Source organism: Perognathus longimembris, chromosome 20 (genome assembly GCF_023159225.1).
Source record: "Perognathus longimembris pacificus isolate PPM17 chromosome 20, ASM2315922v1, whole genome shotgun sequence".
Classification (NCBI taxonomy): Eukaryota; Metazoa; Chordata; class Mammalia; order Rodentia; family Heteromyidae; genus Perognathus; species Perognathus longimembris.
Window position 1 is genome coordinate 21,801,674 of NC_063180.1, and position 23,158 is coordinate 21,824,831.

At 47.4% G+C, this 23,158-nt stretch overlaps 1 protein-coding gene and 1 pseudogene across 2 annotated transcripts in view; one reads left to right on the top strand and one right to left on the bottom strand.

The window, feature by feature from the left end:
- Positions 1 to 4,178: 4,178 nt before the first annotated feature.
- LOC125338878 lies at positions 4,179 to 5,135 on the bottom strand (annotated as a pseudogene).
- A 2,424-nt stretch (positions 5,136 to 7,559) lies between these two features.
- The window catches only part of LOC125368443 (sulfotransferase 2A1-like), a 33,345-nt gene continuing 17,746 nt past the window's right edge, over positions 7,560 to 23,158 (top strand). The window contains exons 1-6 of one of the 2 annotated variants that reach the window (XM_048369410.1): positions 7,560 to 7,723; positions 8,700 to 8,911; positions 10,409 to 10,535; positions 12,457 to 12,551; positions 13,000 to 13,177; positions 14,260 to 14,395. In XM_048369410.1, the coding sequence (XP_048225367.1) occupies positions 7,588 to 7,723; positions 8,700 to 8,911; positions 10,409 to 10,535; positions 12,457 to 12,551; positions 13,000 to 13,177; positions 14,260 to 14,372 (861 nt within the window). In that variant the 5' untranslated portion in view covers positions 7,560 to 7,587 and the 3' untranslated portion in view covers positions 14,373 to 14,395. Of the gene's footprint in view, positions 7,724 to 8,699; positions 8,912 to 10,408; positions 10,536 to 12,426; positions 12,552 to 12,999; positions 13,178 to 13,996; positions 14,131 to 14,259; positions 14,396 to 23,158 lie in introns of those variants that run through there. The other variant, XR_007214233.1, reaches the window with a different exon arrangement.

The following is a 23,158-nucleotide window of genomic DNA, read 5'->3' on the forward strand; positions in this document are numbered from 1 at the left end:
TGCTCCCAGGAACTTGAGGGGACATGGAGATCAATAACATGGAAGATCATAGCTGAGCTCCCTGAGCAGAGAGAAATCATGAATGAAACAGGAAATCAGAAGAAAAATGCATTAAGGGCTCTTGCCAATGATTTTTGGGTGATATGAGTGGATTGAACATAGGGCCTTGACCCAGAAGTCCAACCCCTCTTTCTGGTATTCTTGTGACATCAACACCTATTGTCAAAATTAAGTACTTGAAAAAAAATTAATGGAACTTGGTCTCCAGGTTATTTCCTCAACAGATAATCACATGTACACAGATCATTGTTTAAATGATTTCACAGTTGCCAAATAAAAAAATCTCTGGTGAAAATCACACTCTATTGTGTTTTTAATCATATTATTTCCACAACAAGATGATAAAGCTGGGCTGGGAACATGGCTTAGTGGCAAGAGTGCTTGCCTCGTATACATGAAGCCCTGGTTCGGTTCCCCAGTACCACATATATAGAAAACAGCCAGAAGGGGCGCTGTGGCTCAAGTGGTAGAGTGCTATCCTTGAGCAAAGAGAAGCCAGGGACAGTGCTCAGGCCCCTGAGCTCAAGGCCGAGGACTGGAAAAAAAAAAAAAAACATGATAAAGCTGGCAGCACACTTGATAATTTATTCCTTAGCACAAAGATTACATTAGTCACAATTATAGTCAAAAAGTAAATTGATTTAAAAAAATTTAACCCTATTTTAGAGCTTTTTAAAATGCTTATTATATCCTAAGGGCCAGTTTCAGAAATACTAATTACATTACCCATGTCACCATCGGGCTTTCCATGTCAGAAGGAGGCAAGGCTGGAGCAGCTTTAGAGGAGCAGAGGACCCACACGGGGGGGGGGGGGGAAACCTGAGATTCTCAGAGGCCTGGGCATCGAGTCCTGTGGCATCAGCTCTGCTGTTTCTGCCACAGAATTCAGGTTGCTAATTTCCAGGGCCTTTCTCTCTTTTCTGTCCTTATGGTCACCACACAGACAATACATTCTCTCTACCAGCCTGTGCTAGATAAAAAGGCATATGAAGGTAGATTATTTGAGCTCTGAGGGACCAATTTACCACTTCTGTAGAGAAATCTGTTATTTTATTCTTGTACCAGTTTTGGGGCTTGAACTTAGGGCCTAGGCACTGCCCCTGAGTTTCTTCTGCTCAAGGCTGGTGCTCTGCCCCTTGAGCCACAGCTAGACCTCCAGAAATTACTTCTTTTTTTTTTTTTTTTACACAAGCCAGAAGTGAGCAGCCAGCCTTCTCTTGGCTGATCCAAGTCCAGGACCCCGAGGTGTAGCACCCATTTCCCTTCCTTGGCCTCAGGCACCTCCTTCACCAGGGTGCTCCCATACTTTTCCTGATGAGTTTGATGTCAGCTGGAATAAGCTCCTCCGGTACATGGCTGAGATTGGACATCTTGTTCTCCTTCATCACCTGGAAGGAACTTTTCTCTAGGACCAAGTCCAGCTCTGCCGGCTCCAGTACCTTCCCCTGAAACCCACGGTTCTTCTCTATCGTGTTCCTCGGTTCCTAGGGCAAGAAAAACAGGGGGCCATGGGTATGAAGAGGGGCTAACATGGAGCAGGTCTCAAGGGACCAAAGTGAAGACAGCAAAAGGAAATGGCAGGAGAAAGGATGAGTGGAGTGTGGGTTGGAGTCTTGGCTCAGTGGGTAGAGCACGAGCCAAAAAGCAAATCATCAGGTGCTGATTTCAAGACTCCATCGCCAAACAAAAATAAAAAAAGAAAGAAAGGAGGATGAGTGGAATGTAGGAAGGAATGACAGACAATATGATGGAGACATTTATCAGGGAAGGTGAGGTGGGGACTGGATGCTGGGGGGGATGTAATTGGGGGAGGAGTGGTAAGAAGGAGAAGAAGGGGAGATGGCAGGATTGACGGGGACACTGGAGAGGGGTGTAAAATCATTCATTACCTTTTTTATAACCTCATAACTGAGGATCAGCACGTTCTCCTTTTCCTGCAGGGACACCAGCCTCGGACGTGATCAAACCACGATGGGCAAGGCACTGCAGGGGGAACAGCAGGGCAGAATAAATAGACCCCACCATTCCACATCTCCCTGGATAAAAATTCAGGGACCATTCTCAGGCCCTGGCTTAAAGCCTAGAAGTGGAACAACAAAAACAAATCATCAGTTTTACTGTGATCTACAAAGTGCGATTTGCCAAAACCAGATCTTGAATAGAATTACACTATGTCTTCCAGTGTTTTCAAGTAGAATAAAGCAAAGCAGCGCCCCTGCAGACTGACCTGGTTGGTGCCATGGGCAGGGGTGGGGAGGCTTCTCATGTGCCCAGTGTATACTCTTTGACCTTGCACTTGGACTTCCGCTCATTTGTGGAAATCATGGATTTGGGGTCAACTTGGCATGGAAGGGGCTCAGTGGGAGCTTGAGAGGGCCCTCGGTGCTTGTTGTCCCAGTCAGGGGTGTTGGTGCTGCCTCAGATGGAGCAAAGGTTGCTAGAGAAAGGAAGGAAGGAAGCAAGATTGTTTGGTAAGCCATGTCTTGGCTCCACGGTGCTCTTGCTGGTTCCCGTTGCCATGATGCCTTCCACGTCACCTCTCCTCATGGCAGAAATCCATTTTACCATCTTGCCTGTAGGAAATGGTGTGGTGCGATGTATGGAATAGGTTAAGTACACTGATTTGCCATTGCACCCTTGGCATGTATAGCAGTAAAGGTTAGGCTATAAATCGGGATAGGATTTAGTTCTCAGTGACACCCTGGTGGAGCTGACAGAGACCAACGTGATCAGGGCAGATGGGGAATGGTGGAGACTTTTTTTTTTCTCTAATTACTATTGTGTTTTCCTTTTCAATACTTTTTTTTTTTTTGCCAGTCCTGGGCCTTGGACTCAGGGCCTGAGCACTGTCCCTGGCTTCTTCCCGCTCAAGGCTAGCACTCTGCCACTTGAGCCACAGCGCTGCTTCTGGCCGTTTTCTGTATATGTGGTGCTGGGGAATCGAACTTAGGGCCTCGTGTATCCGAGGCAGGCACTCTTGCCGCTAGGCTATATCCCCAGCCCCTTTTCAAAACTTTTAAAGATTCCACATAATAGACAAAGACTTTTCTGATAGTGTGTTAATTTCTCTGGAGACAACCATATATAATCATTTAAAATGACATGTACATATATGAGATAGAAGTTTCTGCAGCCTATAAAAGCCCCTTTTGGGGAATACAAGCAGTGTGCTGACAATTAACTTTAAAATAATTGGTTTCCTTACTAAACACGAAGCTCTTTGCTTGGAACTATCATCTGTGCAGGCAAAGAGCTCGGGTCAGGTGAACCCTGAACATTCCCAGTGCAGCCCCTGCAGTGACTGCAGGCAAATCTAGGCCTCTAGAAAGGCCCTCTACCCTCCATCACCTCCTTACATCACTTCTTATTCCTAAGCCAGAGAAAGAGAACAGTCTTCCGAAGATGAGAGGAAGAGACAGATATTTCTATGAGTACTTTCTGGGGCATTTCATGCACACATCTCACTAATTCCAAGAAATCATGACTACAATTTCTTCCACTGCTCCTTTCATCACAAAAAAGGAGGAAGCCACTTCTTTCCAACTCATTTTTGGTGCCTGGAACAACCAAATATTCCCCTGAAAGACATGCAATAATGCCATTTAGTAGAGGAAAGAATAAGGAAAAAGCAAAATGTTCTCCTTTCATTAGACTTAAAAGAAAAAAACCCACCAATGTGCTTTACTCCATACTCAAATATCAGACACGTGCACAACATACTGCAAAACTAATACAATGTGGTTAAACACAATGCTCAGATATTAAACTTTCAAACACGTAAAAATCATCTTCTGAAAGATCAATGGGCTTTCTACTGTAGCTGCCGTTGTGCAGCTTTATGAGTTTTCCTTTCAATGTCTGCCACTGCTCTTGATACTTGTTAGGAAGTTTTTTATTTTTATTTTCTTTATTTATTTATTACATTTCTTTTTTTAATTTCAAACTGATGTACAGAGAGGTTACAGTTTCATACATTAGGCATTGGATGCATTTTTTTTTTTACTGTTTGTTACCTCCTCCCTCATTCCCTCCTCCCCCATCCCCCACTTCTTAGGAAGTTTGATGGAATATAATGGCGTCTCGATAGTTGGAGGCCTAGATTTTTCCAGTGCCCATCTTCAGAATCCATCATCAGAGGACTGCTCAGAATCTTCATCCTTTCCTTCTGGATTATAGTTCTGCATTTTAATATTAAATCTTTCAGCTCATTTTTGTGCTGCGAGTTTCGCTTGCATCTCCTCATAACTCTGTTTCTGAAGAGCCAAAGGCTCCTCCATGGAGAGCAGTTGAGTCATTCCTCTGCGATGGCAACATGTTGGTTTCCAATTCATGTGGCAGGGGCACAGGGTTTGGGACTCGCATTTCTAGCACTTCCTTGTAATGAGGCTTCTTAGGAGTCCCACTGGGAAGGTCTGTTGAGTTCTCAGCACTCAGGTTTTCTTCTGAATGGAGTTCACCCTGATCTGCAAGTGTAATTCTTTTTAAACTGTCAGTAAGCAAGTTGTCAAGGCTGAAGGGAATGTCTTGTCCATCTGCAGCAGAGTGGTGGGGGAGATAGACCCAGATGAGGAAGGTCCCTTGGCTCTGCGGCTGGAAACTGGGCCCTTGCTCACTGTGTGCCCAGCCTCGGGAGGGCTTCATTGCCTTTGTGAGCAGAATGCACATGGTTCTGCTTTGGGGGCAGGGTGCACAAGTCCCTGATTTTCTGAACTAGTTTCAGATAACTTGATGTTCTCCACGGGGGAACAGCCAGGAAGTGGTGATGAAGTATCAAGTATTTGGTCAGAATTCAGGACTTTATCCATGTCCACATCACCTGCAATCACTTTTTGCCTTCGCATATAGTCTATAAACGAATAGGATGAAGCAGGTCACCTTTTCCTCTAACCTCTCCACGTTCTGCAATGGCAGCTCTCAGTTGGGCAAAGGTGCGAAAGATCTTGTTACCCTCGTCGGGCAATCTGCAAATGAATTTTTCATTTTGCTAAAGGCTCTCCTAGCCCCTCTACATCTCCCACAGGTAAACCCCGCAGCCCCAAGTCCTTGGGAGCTGGGGGCTCAGAGCCCCCCGGCAGTCAGGACCTTCTGCCGGAGCTGAGGTTGGGGAAGTGGTGGCAGGCAGTCCACTTCCTCTGCAGGCCCCACATCAGAGGCTGAGTGTCCACGAGGGACAAGGAGAACAGGCACCCCACCCCACCACCGCCTTCCTCACCACTCTGCCACCCCTTCATTTCACCACCCCTCCTCCAGTGTCCACCCCCTGCCTGTCTCCTTCCCACCTTCTCTGTCACATTTCTCCATCCTGTGTGTCATTCCTTCCTGCATTCCACTCATCCTCCTTTTCTTTGTTTCTTTTTTTGTCTTGAGATGGAGACTCACACTTGGTTTCTGATGCTTTGCTCCTTGGCTGGTGCACTAACCACTGAGCCATACCTCCATCCGGGCACTCCACTCTTCCTTTCACTGCCACATGCTTCGGCTGCCTGCCCATCCCCTTTTGTGCCCTCCTCTTGAGACCCACTCCCTGTTGTCTCCTTCTCTTACCTGTGGCCCTGTTTTTCTCACATTAGGACAGGAGAAGCATGACAGAGAAGATCTGCCAGTTCCTGAGGAAGTTGCTAGAACCTGGAGAGCTGGACGTGGTCCTGGGGAACAGTTCTTTCCAGGCAGGGAAGGAGAACAAGGTGTCCAATCTCAGTCATATGCCAGAGCTGATTATTCCCACCAAAGTCAAAATCACAAGCACAAGCATGGAAATACCTACTGGAAGGAGGTAAGGAGAGGGAAATCGGGTCCAGGAACTGCAGGCTGATAGCCATGGATCAGCCAAGAGCAAGATGGCTGTTCACCTCGAACTTGGGTTTAAAAAAAATAGTAGACTGGTAGTGGAGCTGTGGCTCAAGTGGTAGAGCACCGCCCTGGAGCAATAGCAGCTCAAGGGACAGCACCCAGGACAGGCATAAACAGTAAAATAATAGATTTCTCTACAGAAGTGATAAATAGCTCCCTAACCGCAGAAAGAATCCACCCTGGATGTCTTTTCTTCAATCAGTGGGTGGCAGAGAGAATGTATTGCCTGTGCAGTGGCCAAAGGACAGAGAAGAGAGAGAGGCCATGGAATTAGCAATCAGAATTCTGGGTCAGAGACAGAAGAGCTGATGCCACAGGACCCGGTGCCCAGGCCTGTAAGAACCTCAGGTTTTCCCTCGGTGGGGGTCTGGGTCTTTGGCTCCAAGAGGAGCTGCCCTCCCGGCCTTGCCCCTTCCTGCACATCCCATGACGACTCCATGAGGCACAGAGAGCCGGGCGCCATGAGCTGTCATGGTGATGGCGACAGCAGCTCTGTGAACGGGGCTGGTGGTACTGCATGCTGCCTGGACGCCTCAGTAGTGCAGAATCAATCCTCATACCATGACAGAGGTATGTGTTTTTATATTCGTGGACATCATTGTCACCGAGCGCATTTTTATCCTCTGATAAGGGTGGGCCGAGATATGGATTTAAAAGGTTAATTCTAACATAATATGTAACATAAGATGTGATAGTAATTAAAAATTTAAAAGAGAAGGTAACAAACAGAACAAGAAATGTATCTAATGCCTAACATATGAAACTGTAACCTCTCTATACATCACCTTGACAATTAATAAGCAAAAAATTAAAAGGAAATCATTCCAGCTGGATGCTTATTGCTCATGCCTGTAATTCTAGCTACTAAGAAGGCTGAGAACTGAAGATCACGGTGCAGAGCTGCCTGGCAGAAAGTTTCTAAGACTTTTATCTCCAGTGAACCAGCAAAGAAACCCCAAACCAAAATCCAAAACCAAACATGAAGTGGAGCTGGGGTTGAAGTGGTGGAGCCTCCCCCCTTAAGCAGAAAATTACTCATAACCAGTACCTAGGTCCTGAGTTCAAGACCCCATACTGACCCCACGCACACATACATGTCCACACGTATCCATGAACACATGTATACATACACGTGCCCAGGCACACGCATATACAATACACATTTACCTACTGCATACACACATGCGTGCACACGCATAACTTTCTGTCATATAAGATCTCTATGGTGCCCACTGGAACACTGAGTGGACTGGAATCCTGAGAGCCCAGCCCACGTGTCCTGATCCCCACACACCGGGGGCAGGAATGGTGCCCAGGGTGGCAGAGGGCAGACTGTCAGAGAAGAGCACTGGGTGTGGGGCATGGTCACTGTGGAGTCCATCTCCCAGGAGAGATGGTGGCTTCACCCCAGGGCAGGCACTGTACTCAAACTTGTAGTTGAGTTTCCATGCCAGGAACTGAAAATCAGGTGAGCACAGATGGCCTTTTGAACGATTGCACAAATGCTCAATAAAAATCCCCAGGGACAATCACAGTTGTTGTTTTTTCTTTATTTTGAAATTAGCTTTACCTGAAATCAAAAGTTAATGATTGGCTTCACCACGTAGGAGATAGCACAGACTCTGCCTCCACCACCTCAGTGGCTGGGAAACAAGTGCTGGGCAGGAGGGCTCTACCATGGCACAGGACTACATGTGGTATGATGGAATTCCCTTTCCTGCTGTAGATTGCAAACCTGAAACATTAAAAGCAGCCCACGAGAAGTTCGTGGTGAAGGATGAGGACATCATGTTGGTGGCCTACCCCAAATCAGGTGAGCATTCGGGGCTGGGGTCTGGAGCAATGGCAGGGCCTGTCTTCCCCAATCCCAACTGCTTCCCACCTGCTCCACACTGTGGAACTGTGGCCTCCGGGGCAGAGCCCCAGCCTTGAACACAAACTCTCAGGGATGGCGCCCAGGCCCTGGTCAAGCTCCAGGGCTGGGGGCTCAATTTTTTTGTGTTTTAGAGGTGCTTCAAGGTATACTAAAATGAGAAGGATGACACTGAGGTTACTTGGAGAAGAGGAATGATTTCAAATAGCAGTATCATTTGGGCCATGGTTGGGAAGTGGAAGTTTGGGGAGTGCAGGGGATCAAGTGTGAAGGGGCGTTGGGTGGGGGAGCAGGCACCAAGGACGCACTGCAAGTGCAATGTGCTGAACTGCACACCCCAGGAGACACACTGAAATGATGTCAGGAACTGCCACCAGGTGGACTACACCCAAAATCCACAGAGAAATGGCTGCCTAATCCAAAACAGACTGAGAGATCAAGATGGAATAATAGTACTCAGTGTTGAAAATGCAGACAACTCAGAGAGCTATGCTCTTGTTATTTTCCCGGCATTTTGCTATTTGAAGCACCTGAGACAAGCCTGCAGTGACAACAAGACATTGTGTGCAACGGCACCCACATGCGTGGCCCAGATTTGCCAAGTCCTAGAGGAGATAAGAGGCTGGTGGGAGGCAGGGGAAGCGGCTCACAATCCAATATTTAGGTGTTGTTGGCAGTGAAGAGTTATCAGATATCAAAACACTGGCATTGGTGAGCTATGATTGAAATAAACTCAACACTGCTTACCCCCACCAGATTGTATGCTCCACAGAGTTTCTATCAGTAAGGCGGAAGGCATGTATATTTTACCATAATGGGGTGTTTGTGTGTGTGTGGAGAGATTAGACACATATATAATATTGTATTATATACTCAGATAGAAATCAGTGACCTTTGCTTTTCTCTCTGTCCCCAGGAACCCATTGGTTGATTGAGATTCTCTGTCTGATTCACACCAAGGGGGATCCCAAGTGGGTGCGATCTGTGAACACATATAATCGCTCCCCATGGATAGAGACTGAAAGTGGAAACACAACAATAGTGAACAGGAAGGAGGGCCCCCCCCTCATCTCCTCCCACCTCCCTATCCAACTCTTCCCCAAGTCTTTCTTCACCTCCAAGGCCAAGGTCAGTACACAGTGCTCAATAACTATTCCATCAATGCCTTATGAAAGTGTATGTAGGCAGGAGAGCTGGCATTCTCCTTCTGTAGTCACAGTGGGGCCTGAGGCTCTCCTTCATGAGGAGAGGGTCCTCAACCAAACCAGTGTCAAGGATGGGGCTCATGGCCACATAATCCCTGACAGATGAACTGGATGCACTAAAGCAGGAAGAAAACTGTACTTAGGTCTGGGAATGTGGCCTAGTGGTAGAGTGCTTGCCTAGCCTGCATGAAGGCCTGGGTTCCATTCCTCAGGGCCACATATACTGAAAAAGCCAGAAGTGGTGCTGTGGCTCAAGGAGTAGAATGTTAGCCTTCAGCTAAAAGAAGCCAAGGACAGCTCAGGACCTGAGCTCAAGCCCCAGGACTCCCAAAAAATCCCGATTGTATCTTAAGCCAATACCCATGGCTCATGCCTGTCATCCCCACTAAATAGGAGACTGAGATCTGAGGATCAAGGCCAGCACAGGCAGCAAAGGCCAAGAGACTCTTATCTCCAATAAACCCCAGAAAACAAACAACCCACAGGTGATATGTGTCTCCAGTGGTAGAGGACTAGCCTGAGCACAGAAACAGGGGACAGCCTGAGCCCTGAGTTCAAGCTCCCAGACTGGCAAACAAAGAAAGTGAAAAGAATAAAATGAGATTGCATTGTTTCAGTGTCATGGGACCTGGCACCTGGTGCAGTGATTAAACCCCTGGTGCTCAGGGTAGATCAGCCCTGGGGCCTTTCTCCTCCAGAGAGCCATCCTGGTTTCAGGTCCAACACAGCAGGCCCATGGGAAACCCTTCCCCAGTGCCATCCTACCTAGAGTGCACCTGGACATCACAGAAATGGGATCCTTTGCTGTGAACTCTGTTGCTGTGTTATTTCATCTCCCACACTCAGTGGTCTTCTTTTTGTTTTCTTTTCTTGCTTTGTTTTTTGCCATTCCTGGGGTTTGAACTCAGGCCTAGGTGCTGTCCCTGAGCTTCTGTACTCAAAGCTGTCACTCCTGCACGTTAAGCCAGAACTCCACTTCTGCTTTTCAGGTAGTTTATTGGAGATAGGCATTTCATGGGCTCTTTTGCCTGGGCTAACTTCAACCTTGGGTCCTCAGATCTCAGCCTCCAGAGGAGCTGGGATTACAGGCATGAGCCACCAACGCCCAGCAGCGTCAGTTAATTTTACTCTGAGTCATAAATCCGTGGCCAGCAAATGCTAAGCAACATCTGCTCTCCTGTGCTCTGTCGATTAATATCAGAGATCCTTCTAGGCCTTGCATTGACTTTCCATTGCTTTACTCCTGGCACAGTGATTTTATTTAGAAACCCTGAAAATGATTTGACAAACTAATGCACAACCAAAAGACCCCCAGGTATCTTGATGTCTGGGAGACATTTTCTAGAACTTCTCTGACCACCAGGAATGTGAGCAATTAGGGGAATGATGTTTGTTTAATTCTCTCCTTTCTCTCTTTCAGTTGATCTATGTCATCAGAAATCCTAAGGATGTTCTTATATCTGGTTATTATTTCTGGAGTTCTACAAATCTGGTTAAGAAGCCAGAGTCGCTGGAACAATATTTTGAATGGTTCTTGCGAGGACACGGTGAGTGCGTAGCATCTTTCAGTGCCTTCTGTGACCCCTCGCTCCAGGTTTTATTGTTAAATCTCACCATCTGTGAGTCCAGGTTTGCTCCCCCTAGAATTCACCTTTGCTAAAGGCAACACCACACTTTGCCCATGATGGAAGTTCCCCTGGGGTTTTGAGCCCCTGGAGCTCCATACCTGGGGAAGACCCGGCCCCCCTCTGTGGGTTCTCCTCCCAGCTGTTGACTGACAGCTTCTCACAGGCTTCTCAGATGACCAGATTCTCCCTTTCCTATGTATTTATATTCTTTCCGTTTTCTTGTGCTGTCTGTTTTTCTCACTGGAAGTTGGGATCGCTATGTTTGCAATCAAGCAAAATTTGTGGGTCATTCATTTTCCTTGTAATTTTGTCATTTCTCTGTGTTTCTGTCAGGTTTCCATGGCTTGAGTTGGGTATGGAAGATGGGGGCCCACATCTGTGCTTTATTTACCTCATCATCTGGAGGCTTAGGCTCTTGGCTTTAGCTTCACAACCAGCAGAGCTGCTTAACGAACTGTTTCTCCCCTAATCCAATATCTCCTCCCACTCAGCAGCATGGTGCTGCTGCTCATGGCTGTCAGCTCAGCTACTCAGGAGGCTGAGAGCTGAGATCACCGGTGGAAGCCAACTCAGGTAGGAAGGTCCAGGAGACTCTGGTCTCCACTTAATCATCATAATGCAGGAAGTGAATTTGTGGCTCAAGTGGGAGAGTGTCTGCCTGGAGAGTAAAAACTCAGGCACAGTGACCAGGTCCTGAGTTTGAGTCCAGAAGTAGCGCACCTCAGTTTGACTGTGATCTACAGAGTTTATTGTTCAAAATTAGACATTGTGTAGTATTTTTTTTTTCTTTTGGTCAGTTATGGGCCTGAACTCTGGGACTGGTCACTGCCCTAAACCTCTAGAACTCAATCATAGGTCTCTTCTACTTGAGCCACAGCAACACTTCCGGTTTTCTGGTGGTTAGTTGGAGATTAGGTCTCAGTAACTTTCCTGCCTGGGCTGGCTTTGAACCGCCATCTTCAGATCTCAGCCTCCTGATTAGCTAGAATGACAGACGTGAGCCAGCTGTGCCCATCTTGAACAGTAGGTCTGCCAGTGTTTTCATGTAGAAGGAACCACAGCAGAGCCCCTGCAGACCGACTTGCGTGGTGTCGTGGGCAAGGATGGGGAGGCGCCTCGTGTGCCAAGTGTGAAAGCTTAGATCTTGCACTTGGACTTCTGCTCAGTTGTGGAAATTATGGACTTGGGCCAACTTCGCATGGAGTGCCCTCAGCGTGAGCTATGTGAAGGCCTGAGGCACTTGCTGCTCAGGGGAGAGGAGTTGCTGCTGCCTTTGGTGACCTGCTTACACGGGTTGCTCCAAAAGAGAAAAGAAAACCAGATTGTTCAGAAAGCCATGTCCTGTACCTCAGTGCCCAGAGAGGGGAGGAGAGAAGGAGGACACAGTGACTCCATGGGGACTGAGCCAGTGTCATGGGGTCACCACCCAGGTCTGATGGCTTTATAGCCCAGGCCCTGGAGGGATTTGAAGTCACTGCCCCCATGATGCCCTGGCAGTTATTCATGTATGTGGAGTTCTGCTCAGTTGTGGAAATTATGGATATGGACCAACTTGGCATGGAGGGCACTCAGCCTGAGTACTCACTGCCCAGGTCAGAGGAGTTGCTGCTCCCTTTGGGTGACCTGCCCCACGTGGGGCAAAGCTTGCTCAAGAGGAAATAATAGTTTGGAAAGCCATGTCCTGCCTCCAGAGGGCTCTCCCTTTCAGGCTATAGAGAGACAGGATTCGTTACTCAGTTCACCCTGGTGAAGTTAAAAGGGACCAAAGTGATCAGTGCTAAGGACACAGGGCAGATGGGGAAAGAAGTGACTTTATTTGCTGCACTGGTGTCCCCTGCAGTGCCGTACGGGTCGTGGTTTGATCACGTCCGAGGCTGGCTGTCATTGAGGGAAAAGGAGAATGTGCTGGTGCTCTGTTATGAGGAGATGAGAAAGGTAATGAATGATTTTCCATGCCTCCACCACACCACTGACCCCCTGACCCCTTCCTCCTTCTCCCCTTCTACTCCCTCTCCCCTAGGACACACACACACACACACACACACACACACACACACACACACACACACACACACTCTGAATGTCCTTCTTGGTCAAATGTCTCCATCATGTGGTCTGTCTTTCCTTCCTGTATTCTACTCATCCTCTTTTCTTTTCTTCATTTTTAATTGTTTTTGGAGATGGAATCTTGAACTCAGTTTGTGATGCTTTGCTCTATGACTGGCATTCTACCCACTGAGTCACAACTCCAACCCTACACTCCACTCATCCTTTCCCCTGCCATTTCCTCTGCTGTCTTCCCTTCCCCTCCTGCCCCCTCCTCCTGAAACCCACTCCCTGATGTCTCCCTCTCATACCTGAGAACCTGTTTTTCTCCCGTTAGGACCCAAGAAAGTCAGTAGAGAAGATCTGCCAGTTTCTGGGAAAGGCCCTAGAACCGGGAGAGCTCAACTTGGTCCTGGAAAACAGTTCCTTCCAGGCGATGAAGGAGAACAAGATGTCCAATTTTGGTAGTGTGGCCAAGGAGCTTGTTCTCAACGACTTCAAAATCACCAGGAAAGGTATGGATACACCATGTGGAGGTGTCAGAGGCCTAGATAGGCAAGTCCAGTGCTCTCACCGCAGGCTCCAGTCCAAGGATCAGCCAAAGGCAGCATGAGTGGTCACTCCCAGCTTGTCAACAAAAGTAGGTTGGCAGTGGAGCTATGGCTCAAGTGGTATAGTGCCAATTTTCAGCAAAGAAAACTCAAAATCAGAGTCTAGGCCCCGAGTCCAAGGCCCCCAACTAACAGACCAATGGACAAACAAACAAGGAAATGGGTAATGTGATAGTAATTAGAGCTGAAAACAAAACAAAATACAAGTTCCAGCTGGATGTTCATGGCTCAGGCCTGTAAACTAGCCACCCAGGAAACTGAGATCTGAGAATCCCCTGTCAAAGCCAGCCCAGACAGGAAAATCCATGAGACTCCTGTTCAGTTAACCACCAAAACAAATAGAAAATGGAGCTACGGCTCAAGGAAGAACACTAGGCTTGAGGAGAAATAACTCCCTGTCTACAATCAGCCCCTGAGTCCAAGATCCCCTATGGACACACACTTGCACACACATGCACGCGTGTTCCCAGAGGCACACACATTTAACTCTTATAGAAGAACTCTACCGGATGCACCTGTACACACACAAACACACACATGTGCACACATGGAAAGACACATTCAAGTTTATTAACTAAAAACTGTATAAAATACACATGGACACAATGTAAATCCACACACTTGTGTACACATGCACATCTAACTCTATTATATAATAACTCTATCACATAAACACTCACCTTTAACCCTGTATTACAGAGAAAGGGTATTGTGTGCTCGCAGACATTGAGGGGACCTGGTACTTCTGAGACCCCAGGTCTGAGCTTCCAGTGTCTTGCTCACCTGGGGCAAGAAGTCACCCATGGTGGCAGAGGGCAGAATTTCCGAGGAGAGCACTGGGCATGGAGCCAGTTGCTGTGGAGTTCATCTCCTGAGGAGATCAGTGGCTTCACTCTCTGGGTGGGCAGAGGGCAGAAGGGACAAAAGGGGTTGGCGCCATCCTGCCCTGGCCCTGTCTGATGTCAGCATTTCTCCACGGCCTCCAGGCATTACCGGGGACTGGAAGAACCACTTCACCCCAGCCCAGACCCAAGCCTTTGAGGAAACCTTCCGGGAGAAGATGGCAGGACTTCCTCCAGAGCTGTTTCCATGGGACTAAGTCCAGAATTACCTCTGTGTCTGGGGGGAGGAAGCCTTGTGCCCCATCTTGCAGAGGCGACAGGCCTGGGGAGGGGGCTCATAGATGCATCTGTCCCTCAGTTCTGCAGGTCTGGGTTTTTCTGTGGTATCTTTGATCCAATCACCAGGGTGAGTGACCAGGTGCAAGTCAATGAGGCTCATGGGTGTTCTTGCTCAAATAAATGGGGGCAACGGAACTCAGGGATGACAAACATGCCTTAATGCTTCCCTTTGTGGGGGTGACCCTTGAGGAAGTCCCTGAGGAGGTGCCCCAGGAGGGGACAGAGATGTCCCATGGCAGGAGGCTGCCTGAGGGTCTGCTGGATGTTCTCTGGAAGGGTTCTCTTTCCTCCCATTGACTCCTACGGGAAGCACTCTGCTCTTTCCACACCAGACAGCTCCAACCCCTCATTCCAATGAAGGCAAACATCCACTACCTCGGGCATCACCACATGGACCTGGGTCTTTGCACTGATGATCTGTCTCAAAGAAGTACAACACTCCTCCAAAGGGAAGCATGGCCAATGGGACTGGCAAGCTGGCAAAGTCCTTTGGGTGAACCCTGAGGTCCTGGTGCAGAAAAGACAGGGGAGACTGGGAAGTGTGGATGGCGGTAGGGCCTAGGCCAAGCCCCTGTGGCAATTTCCATGAAGTGATGGTGGCCAGGAAGAGTGGCCAGTGACAGTGGGCCTGTCTCCTGCGATCTGCAGGAGGACTGTGCTCTGTACAGGGAACCCTTCATCACCGTTCTTTCTGGTTCAGGAGTGTGGAGTAGGTGCACTACAGTGTGAGCTTAGGACTTTGTTCCTGCTATCCAGGTGCTCTACTGCTTGATCCACACTGCCAGTCCCCCTCATCCTACCTTTTCTTTTGTTTAGTTTTGCCCTGGCTGTTTTTGAGGTTGGGGTCTCACTTTTTTCCAGGACTGGCCTGGACCTGGAGCTTCGTATTTATACTTGTCACTTTAGCTGGGATAACATGCATGCACCACCAGCCTGTGTTTGTTGAGATGGGGAGAAGTTCTCTCGATGCTGTTAGCCTAGTCCATCTGGAAACTTGGATTCCTCCTGATCCCAGCCTCCTCTATCCTTCAGAGCCGGGAGGGCAGGTACACACCCCGATCCCAGTTATTGGCTGAGATGTGGTCTCATGAACCTTTTTCCCTGGGCTGGCCTTCAATCCCAGTTCTTCTTATCTCTGCCTTCTGACTAGCTAGGATTAGAGATGTGAGCCACCGGCACCTGGCTTCTTTCTTCTATAAGATTTTGCTCTTCATGGGCTGGGACGGGCTCCAGGGAATAAGTTCAACAGATTTGGGGAGAGAGGGATAGGCTGGGGGCAGAGAAATGACACTGGACTGAAGATGAATACTGCAGATTACACGGTTACCTTAGCTTTAGAAAAGTTAAAGTGCAATTATTTCATAGTGCAAGTTTGCTGACCAGCTCCCCTTGTACACAAGGTAACTGGCTGCAGGTGAGACTGCTGCTGCAGATGGGAGGGTTTTGTCTTTCCCACTTCTCCTTGCCACAGGAGCTGCGTGTTTGCTACCCATAGGCTAAATTAACCCAGAGAAAGACTACGTCTTCCCTGCTTCTGGAAACCATCCATGAAGCGTTAGGCCTAGATTTCAGGTCCCCAAAGACCACCAAGGAGCCGATTCTGATGCAAACGCATGAGAGTCTTTATTGCAAGCTGGAGCCTGGACTCTCAACCAGCACCGACACATTGGATCTGGATTGAGAACTCTGATCCCCAGATAGACAGGGTTTTTATTGTGATTACAACAGGGGCAGGCTATTTCCAACTTGGCAGATATTTCATTGGATGGCACTTAGCAAGCAAGTCTTGTCCTATATCTATTGGCTATCTACCCTCTCAGTTATCTATTTAGGATTTGATAATGGCAACTGGCCTTGATATCAGGAACGGACAACCTGTGGTCACGCAGCACTGATGCAGCAGGTTAATGCATGTGGTAGAGCAAGTCACAAATGGGTTTATCAAGCTGTTTACAGAAGCAGAATTTTGCGGTCAGGCTGACCTAGTACCAACTTTATTTTAACAATTGCCACCATGCTTTCCCATTACCACTAAGCAAGCTTGAGCGGGCTAAAACAATCCAGTACTCAGTTATAAGTAAACCAACCCAACAGTTATCATGGCATTTCTACTACTATTATGGTTATTTCTACAGTCTAACACTATGATCATTTTTTTTTTTTTTTTTACTGTCTGTTATCATGGTTGCTACCTAGTTACAGAGGGGACAAGGGCTTCCTATATTTTAAAATGCCAAACTACAAGAAACTGGTCTCACGGGTGGGGGTGCAGCCCTCTATCATGGAGTCATCACCGGGGTTTAGAAGCTGTTACAATGTTTTTTTTTTGTTTGTTTGTTTTGCTAGTCCTGGGGCTTGAACTCAGGGCCTGAGCACTGTCCCTGGCTTCTTTTTGCTCAAGGCTAGCACTCTATCACTTGAGCCACAGCGCCCCTTCTGGCCTTTTCTATATATGTGGTGCTGAGGACTTGAACCCAGGGCTTCATTTATACAAGGTGAACACTTTACCACTAGGCCATATTCCCAGCCCTTAGAAGCTGTTATAATTTTAGCACTAAAACTTCCATTTAGTCACTCAGGTTCTCAGGTCAGCCTTTATAGAAGAAACCCTCACTGGATTCCAGTTTTCCCACTTTGGACTCCTTTGAACTGGAAGTGGTGGAGGCTGGGGGAGGTGGATAGGAACTCAACAGCGGCAAAAGAAAAGTTTGCTTGATTACACGAGTCTCTTTATTCTTCCTGTCAAAGCACCTTGTGAGGCCTGGGAATGTGGCTTAGCGGTAGAGTGCTTACCTACCATGCATGAAGCCCTGGGTTCGATTCCTCACTACCACATACACAGTAAAAGCCTGAGGTGGCGCTGTGGCTCTAGGAGGTAGAGTGCTAGTGTTAAACAAAAGCAAACCAGGGACAGGGCTGAGGCCCTGAGTCCCAATCTCCAGGACTAGCAACAAACAAACCAGTAAACAAATAAAAACACACAAACCCCACAAAAATCCACTGTGTGAGCTGTGGAGGGCTGCATGGCCCACACAGGCATTGGGGTGGTGTAATGGCGCCTCAAGGGAGACCAGGTGACCCAGAGGCCTCACTGACTCAGCTTGACCCTGGGTGTGGAAGGGATCCAGGGAGAAGATGAGGGTGTGTGAGAGATGACAAGTTCTCTGGAGGCTGAAGATTGGAGGTGGGAGAAGGGAATGGGAATGTGACTGGAGGTGGGGAAACTGAGTCAGGTGGCCTTAGCACTTGCATATGACTGGGCAGTGGTGACAGGCCCAAAGAGGCAGTGACAGCGCAAACAGGAGACCAAGAAAGACAAGGCAAACCTCCTCCTGTTCTCTGTGCAGTATCCTCAGGGTCAGTGGTACCATGGGAGCACCTGTGGTTGCCCCATGCAGTGCACCAGGATAGTGCAAGTTCCTCCCAAAGGCGGAGGCATCCAGATACCCATTGTTGACGTTGTACTTTTGGACTTCACCCCAGGCAACGTGCACACAGGAGTCCCTGTCCTGTGAGTGGCCAGGTCCTTGTTCCACAGGGGTGGCTGGTTTCCTTGTGTCACAACATTAGGACCTCTTCCCAAGGGTGGACGTATACCACAATTTTCTCCTCCATCTCCCTCTCATCCTCTTCCTCCCATTCCTCCTCCTCCACTCCTCTCCTTGTCCTCCCCCTCCTCTTTCTCCTCCTCTCCCCCCTCCTCCTTCTCTGAAGCTCACCTGCAGGTAGGATGACAATGTCTTGTGGGGTACGGTCCAAGGTGTAAATCCTGCAATGCTCACAGGATGTGGAAAGGAGATTGTCCCAGTATCGTGTTCCCGCTGCTTTTTGTTGTTGTGGTTGTTAATGGCGGAGCTTGATCTCAGGGCCTGGGTGCTGCCTCTGAGGTCTTTTTCACTCAAGGCGAGCAGTCTACCATTTGGAGCCACAGCACCACTTGCGGTTTCCTGGTGGGTCACTGGAGAAAAGATTTTCAGCTCCTTTCCTGCCTGGGCTGTCTTTGTACCGCAATCCTCAGATCTCAGCCTCCTGAGTAGTTGGGATGGCAGTTGTGAGCCACTGGTCCCTGTAGGTTTTCTCTCTCGAGGAGTTAGAAGAACTGTCTTAATGTAGAGGTTGTGAAAATGTCATCATCCCCAGGCTTGGCTGAGTTAGGAATGAATGGTGGAAGATGATGGTGTTGAACCTTCTCGAAGGTCTTCGACGGCTTTCCTCCCTCTGCTGTCAATGGCTCTCCATCTCAGAGCTTTGGAAAGCCAAGTGCAGTGGCCGTGTCCTGCAGTGGCCCTGCAGTGAGGAAACAATAACATCAAAACCCTTTTTTAAAAAATGTGTGTGATTGCCCTCACGGACAATGCCCAGAATTGCCAAAGTCCTGCAGGAGATAAGAGGACTGTGATGGCCAGGCACGTGGCAAGAAAAATCAATACAGTGCCACTTCCAGCCTTTTCTGGTTATGCGGTAGTGAGGAATGGAACCTCGGGATTCAGGCATGCAAGGGAATCACTCTACCTCTAAGCCACATAACTCTCCCACATCAGCAGGTTTCAGACCCATGTGGTGGAGTCAAGCAAGGATCCTGCCTGCTCTTACCATGGCGGGAATGATCAGGATGGTGACCTAGGGTCCCTTCCAGGTGGCAGGGAGGCCATTTTGACAAACTTCTGAACCCAAATGGGCTCTCCAGGTTGGAAGGGATGGGCTGGACCCGAGCTGGGCAGGGGCAGTGTCTCCCAACTGGTTTCTGCACCTCCTGCTGACTTGCCTGTAAGTTCTGCAGACTGACGCACGGAAGCATTATTAAGTTCACCTAAGGTGGGGGCCGGCCCTCACTGCCATGTATTTCCTAAGCTCTCCTGGTTGCTTCCTCTGAGTGGAGCTGGCTTGGATGGCAGGCTGGACCTGCAACAGTCAAATACTTTGAGGCTGTGCTGGTGTTGAGGCAGCTTCTCAGGCAGTGGCAGTGGCTGCACAATTTCCTTTCACACATCCCTGTTCTGAGGCCCAATGTACCAGGGCGGCAGCTCTTGGTAACCAGATCTCCTCCTAGGAGGTTTTGGTGTCCTGGACAGACATAGTAGGCTTTGGCTTGAGACCATGTCTCATGAGTGCACAAAGGTCTTAAACTTGTCTTAGGCTTTAAAAATGAATATTGGCAATGAGTATTCTGGAACTTCAGTAACAAGAGATACTTTTTGCCCATAGAACTATAGAATCATGTGGTCAGTGTTAATAAGAAATCTCCTCCTTAAAAACAAATCCTTTTGCCATTCAACAAACAGATAACCAAGACCTCAATGTTTTGGCAAACTTTGGTAGCAAAGCACATGAGCATTTTAATGGACTGTCAATTATTTCTTAGATGGGCCTCAGTCTCCAGTGCCTGGGAAGAGACAACATTTGCTAGTAAGGCCCATTAGTTTACAAATTATTCTCTGAATACTTTCTGGATGGAGGAGGAGCAAACTTGGTGGAAGAGTGAGGGGTCACGTGAAACTAAACCCTTATGGCCCACCTGTGTCACCCAATTTAAGGGCAGAACTCATTACATACCAAATTCTATACTACCCAGGTTAACTTGGGGGTCAAAGGAGCCTTGGCTTGGCCAGCCAACCACAGGTTGGGTCAGTACCTTTCAGAAACTTTTACCCCATGGTCATCTGAAAATCCCAATTTAAATTGATCCTATATACACTGGAGGGGGATACAAGTAGAACTTTGGCTCCTCCCCTCATAGGGATGTCTAAAGAATAAAGAACAATGACACAGACAACAAGGATCCATATTACATCCTGGTACTGTTATGCCAAGTCGCGAAACGACCACCAAGAAGGCCACCAAGGCTCAGATGTTCCAAAATGCAAAAGCAAGGCAAGGCTTTATTCAAGCGGGCTGCAACTCAGGCCTTGTTCTACCCACTGACACAGCGGAGGTTAGGAGGAAGCCTTGAGCTGCGAATGAACAAAGTTACAGCCATCAGGTGTTGAAGCAAGACAAAAAACAAAGTTACAGCAATCAGGTGTTCAAGCAAGCGAGATTAGGACACACGTACAAATCTGATTGGCTCAGGGCTCGAGGCATTCTGGGGGCGGTTGGAGTTAAGCATTCCCAGGCGGTTAGAGTTCTTGACCGGCTGGGCCCTAATAAACTTGTCCTGGGTTTGCTCACAGGGCCTGCTTATCTCAGGTTCGTGTGGTAAAGTGGGGCCTGACTTCAAAATGGCTTTAGTCTGGCTCTTCAGCACCAGTTCTTAAGAAAACAGAATGAAGTTGCCTCCTTAGCGCAGTAGGCAGCGCGTCAGTCTCATAATCTGAAGAAAACAGAATGAGTAAGTGCAGAATACAAGATAGCAGCCTGTTAGAAGTTACCAACATCAGAGTGTGGGGGGAACAATGGTAGGATTAGTGACTTCCTTACCAAGAGAAGGCAAAGTTGAGCAGCCAATAACCAGGATTTGAATAGGCCCTGGCCTGGCTCCTAGGTCTGGGGAAATTTGGATGCAGATAACCTCACACGTAGGGTGGAAGCCATGGTGTCTGTAATACTAGGGGACATTGATCTTTCTTTGGCCACTTTCAGCTTCCTGAGAGTGAGGGAATGGCATTCCAATTCTCTTTGGCAGGCCTCATGGCTCTGCATTTACAGGTTCCCACAGTTGGGTCCTGAATATTGTCATGATCTTGTGGCAGGATCACAGGGAGCTTGAGAGTTCAGGGAGTACTGCAAGTTCCTGGCATAGGCCCGGCAAGTACAGTAACCTATTGTCTAAGTCTTCCCTCATGCCTCTAGGGATTCAGACATGCCCACTGCCTGGGAGTGGGACTTCACCTCCATCATCAGGAGGCCAAGATGTCTCTAGTTACACCCAATTGCCTATCATCCACCGCATTGCCAAGCTCGTGGCAGTTAGAGCCAGTATTCTTCTTTCAGGTTAAATCTAGAAGGTGGATAATAGCAAGTTTGGACTTGACTTTCTAAAACCCTGCTGATGGTGAGTCTTTGACAGGGAAGAGAGGAAAGTGATTGCAGACCTTCTAGAAGGCTCAGCAATGACATCTTCCACCGTTCATTCCTAACAAAATTGAACTTGGTTTTTACAGCCTATACAGACAGTTCTAATTAATATATATATATATTTACTTATTTATTGTCAAAGTGATGTATAGAGTGGTTACAGGTTCATAGGTAAGGCCAGTCCTAATTCCTATAAGAAGGAAAAACCAGCTGGGGACTGGGGGCTCACGTCTGTACCTCCAGCTACTCAGTGACTGAAGCATAACGCACGCTTTACCTATATACTGAAAACAAGCAAAACCCTGTTGTATTGATTTTATAAGATTTTTACACATAAAATACATATATATACATATATGTATATTTATGCAATTTTAAGTATATGATGTATATTTTAGTTCTTAGGTTTTTTTTTTATTGTTTCTGTTATGTTTGACCAATGTAGCCATTGCATTAAAATGTATCATGTAAGTATAAAAACATCCCATTAAAACCCTCACAAACTAAACATACATCTTACCTAAGGCCAAGCCATACCATTCCTGAGCATCTACCCAAAACAATGCTACGATGGATATTATAAAGGCACCTACACATCCCTGTTCACTGCTGCACTATTCACAATAGCCAAGATAAGAAAATAGCCCAGGTGTCCCAAAGTAGATGAGTGGATCCCAAAAATGTGGTACCTATACACAGTGGAATTTTACATAGCATCTAGAAAGAATAAAGTTATGTCATTTGCAGAGAAAAGGATGGAAGTAGAACAAAGCTTGTTAACTAAAGAAAACCACACTAAGATACACTAAGGGCTCGTGTTTTGTCCCATATGTGGATATTGATCTAAAAAACAGGCTGGGAATTTGGCTTAGTGGTAGAGTGCTTGCCTAGCATGCACAAAGCCCTGGGTTCAATTCCTCAGCATCACATACACAGAAAAAGCCCAAAGGGGCACTGTGGCTCAACTATAAAGCCCTAAGCTTGAGCAAAAAAAAGTCAGGGGCAGTGCTCAGGGCCTGAGTCCCAAGTCCCAGGACTGGCAAAAAAAAGATAAAAAAACAGTAGGACATGATAAAGTATACAGGATTTTAGATTTACCCAGTGAGACCAAAAGAGCATACTCTTAGGAGAGAAACACGAAGGCACAACGACTATGTGCTCTTTATATTTAGATAGAATAAAAGAGCCATGGAAATAAGCTTTAGGATATGGAAACAAGAAATCTCTTTCAATTTTTTAAATTAAAATTTTATTTGCTGGTTTTTCAATCATCTTTACATTATGGTTGGGGTATTTGTGGGTATCTATGAGAGGTTGAGGGTGTTAAGGGCTAACCTGAGAACCTGAGTGACTAAATATAAGTTTTAGTGTTAAAATTAAAACAGCTTCTAAACCCTGGTGATGACTCCATGATAGAGGGATGCACCCCAACCCGTGAGACTTGTTTCTTGTAGTTTCACATTTAAAAATATAGGAAGCCCTTGTTCCCCTCTCTACCTAGGTAGCAACCATGGTAACAGACAGTAAAAGAAATGATTATAGGCATAGACTATAGAAATAACCATAATAGTAGTAGAAATGCCATGATAACTGTTGGGTTGGTTTACTTATCACTGAGTACTGGATTTTTTTAGCCTGCTGACGCTTGCTTAGTGGTAATGGGAAAGCATGGTGGCAATTGTTAAAATAA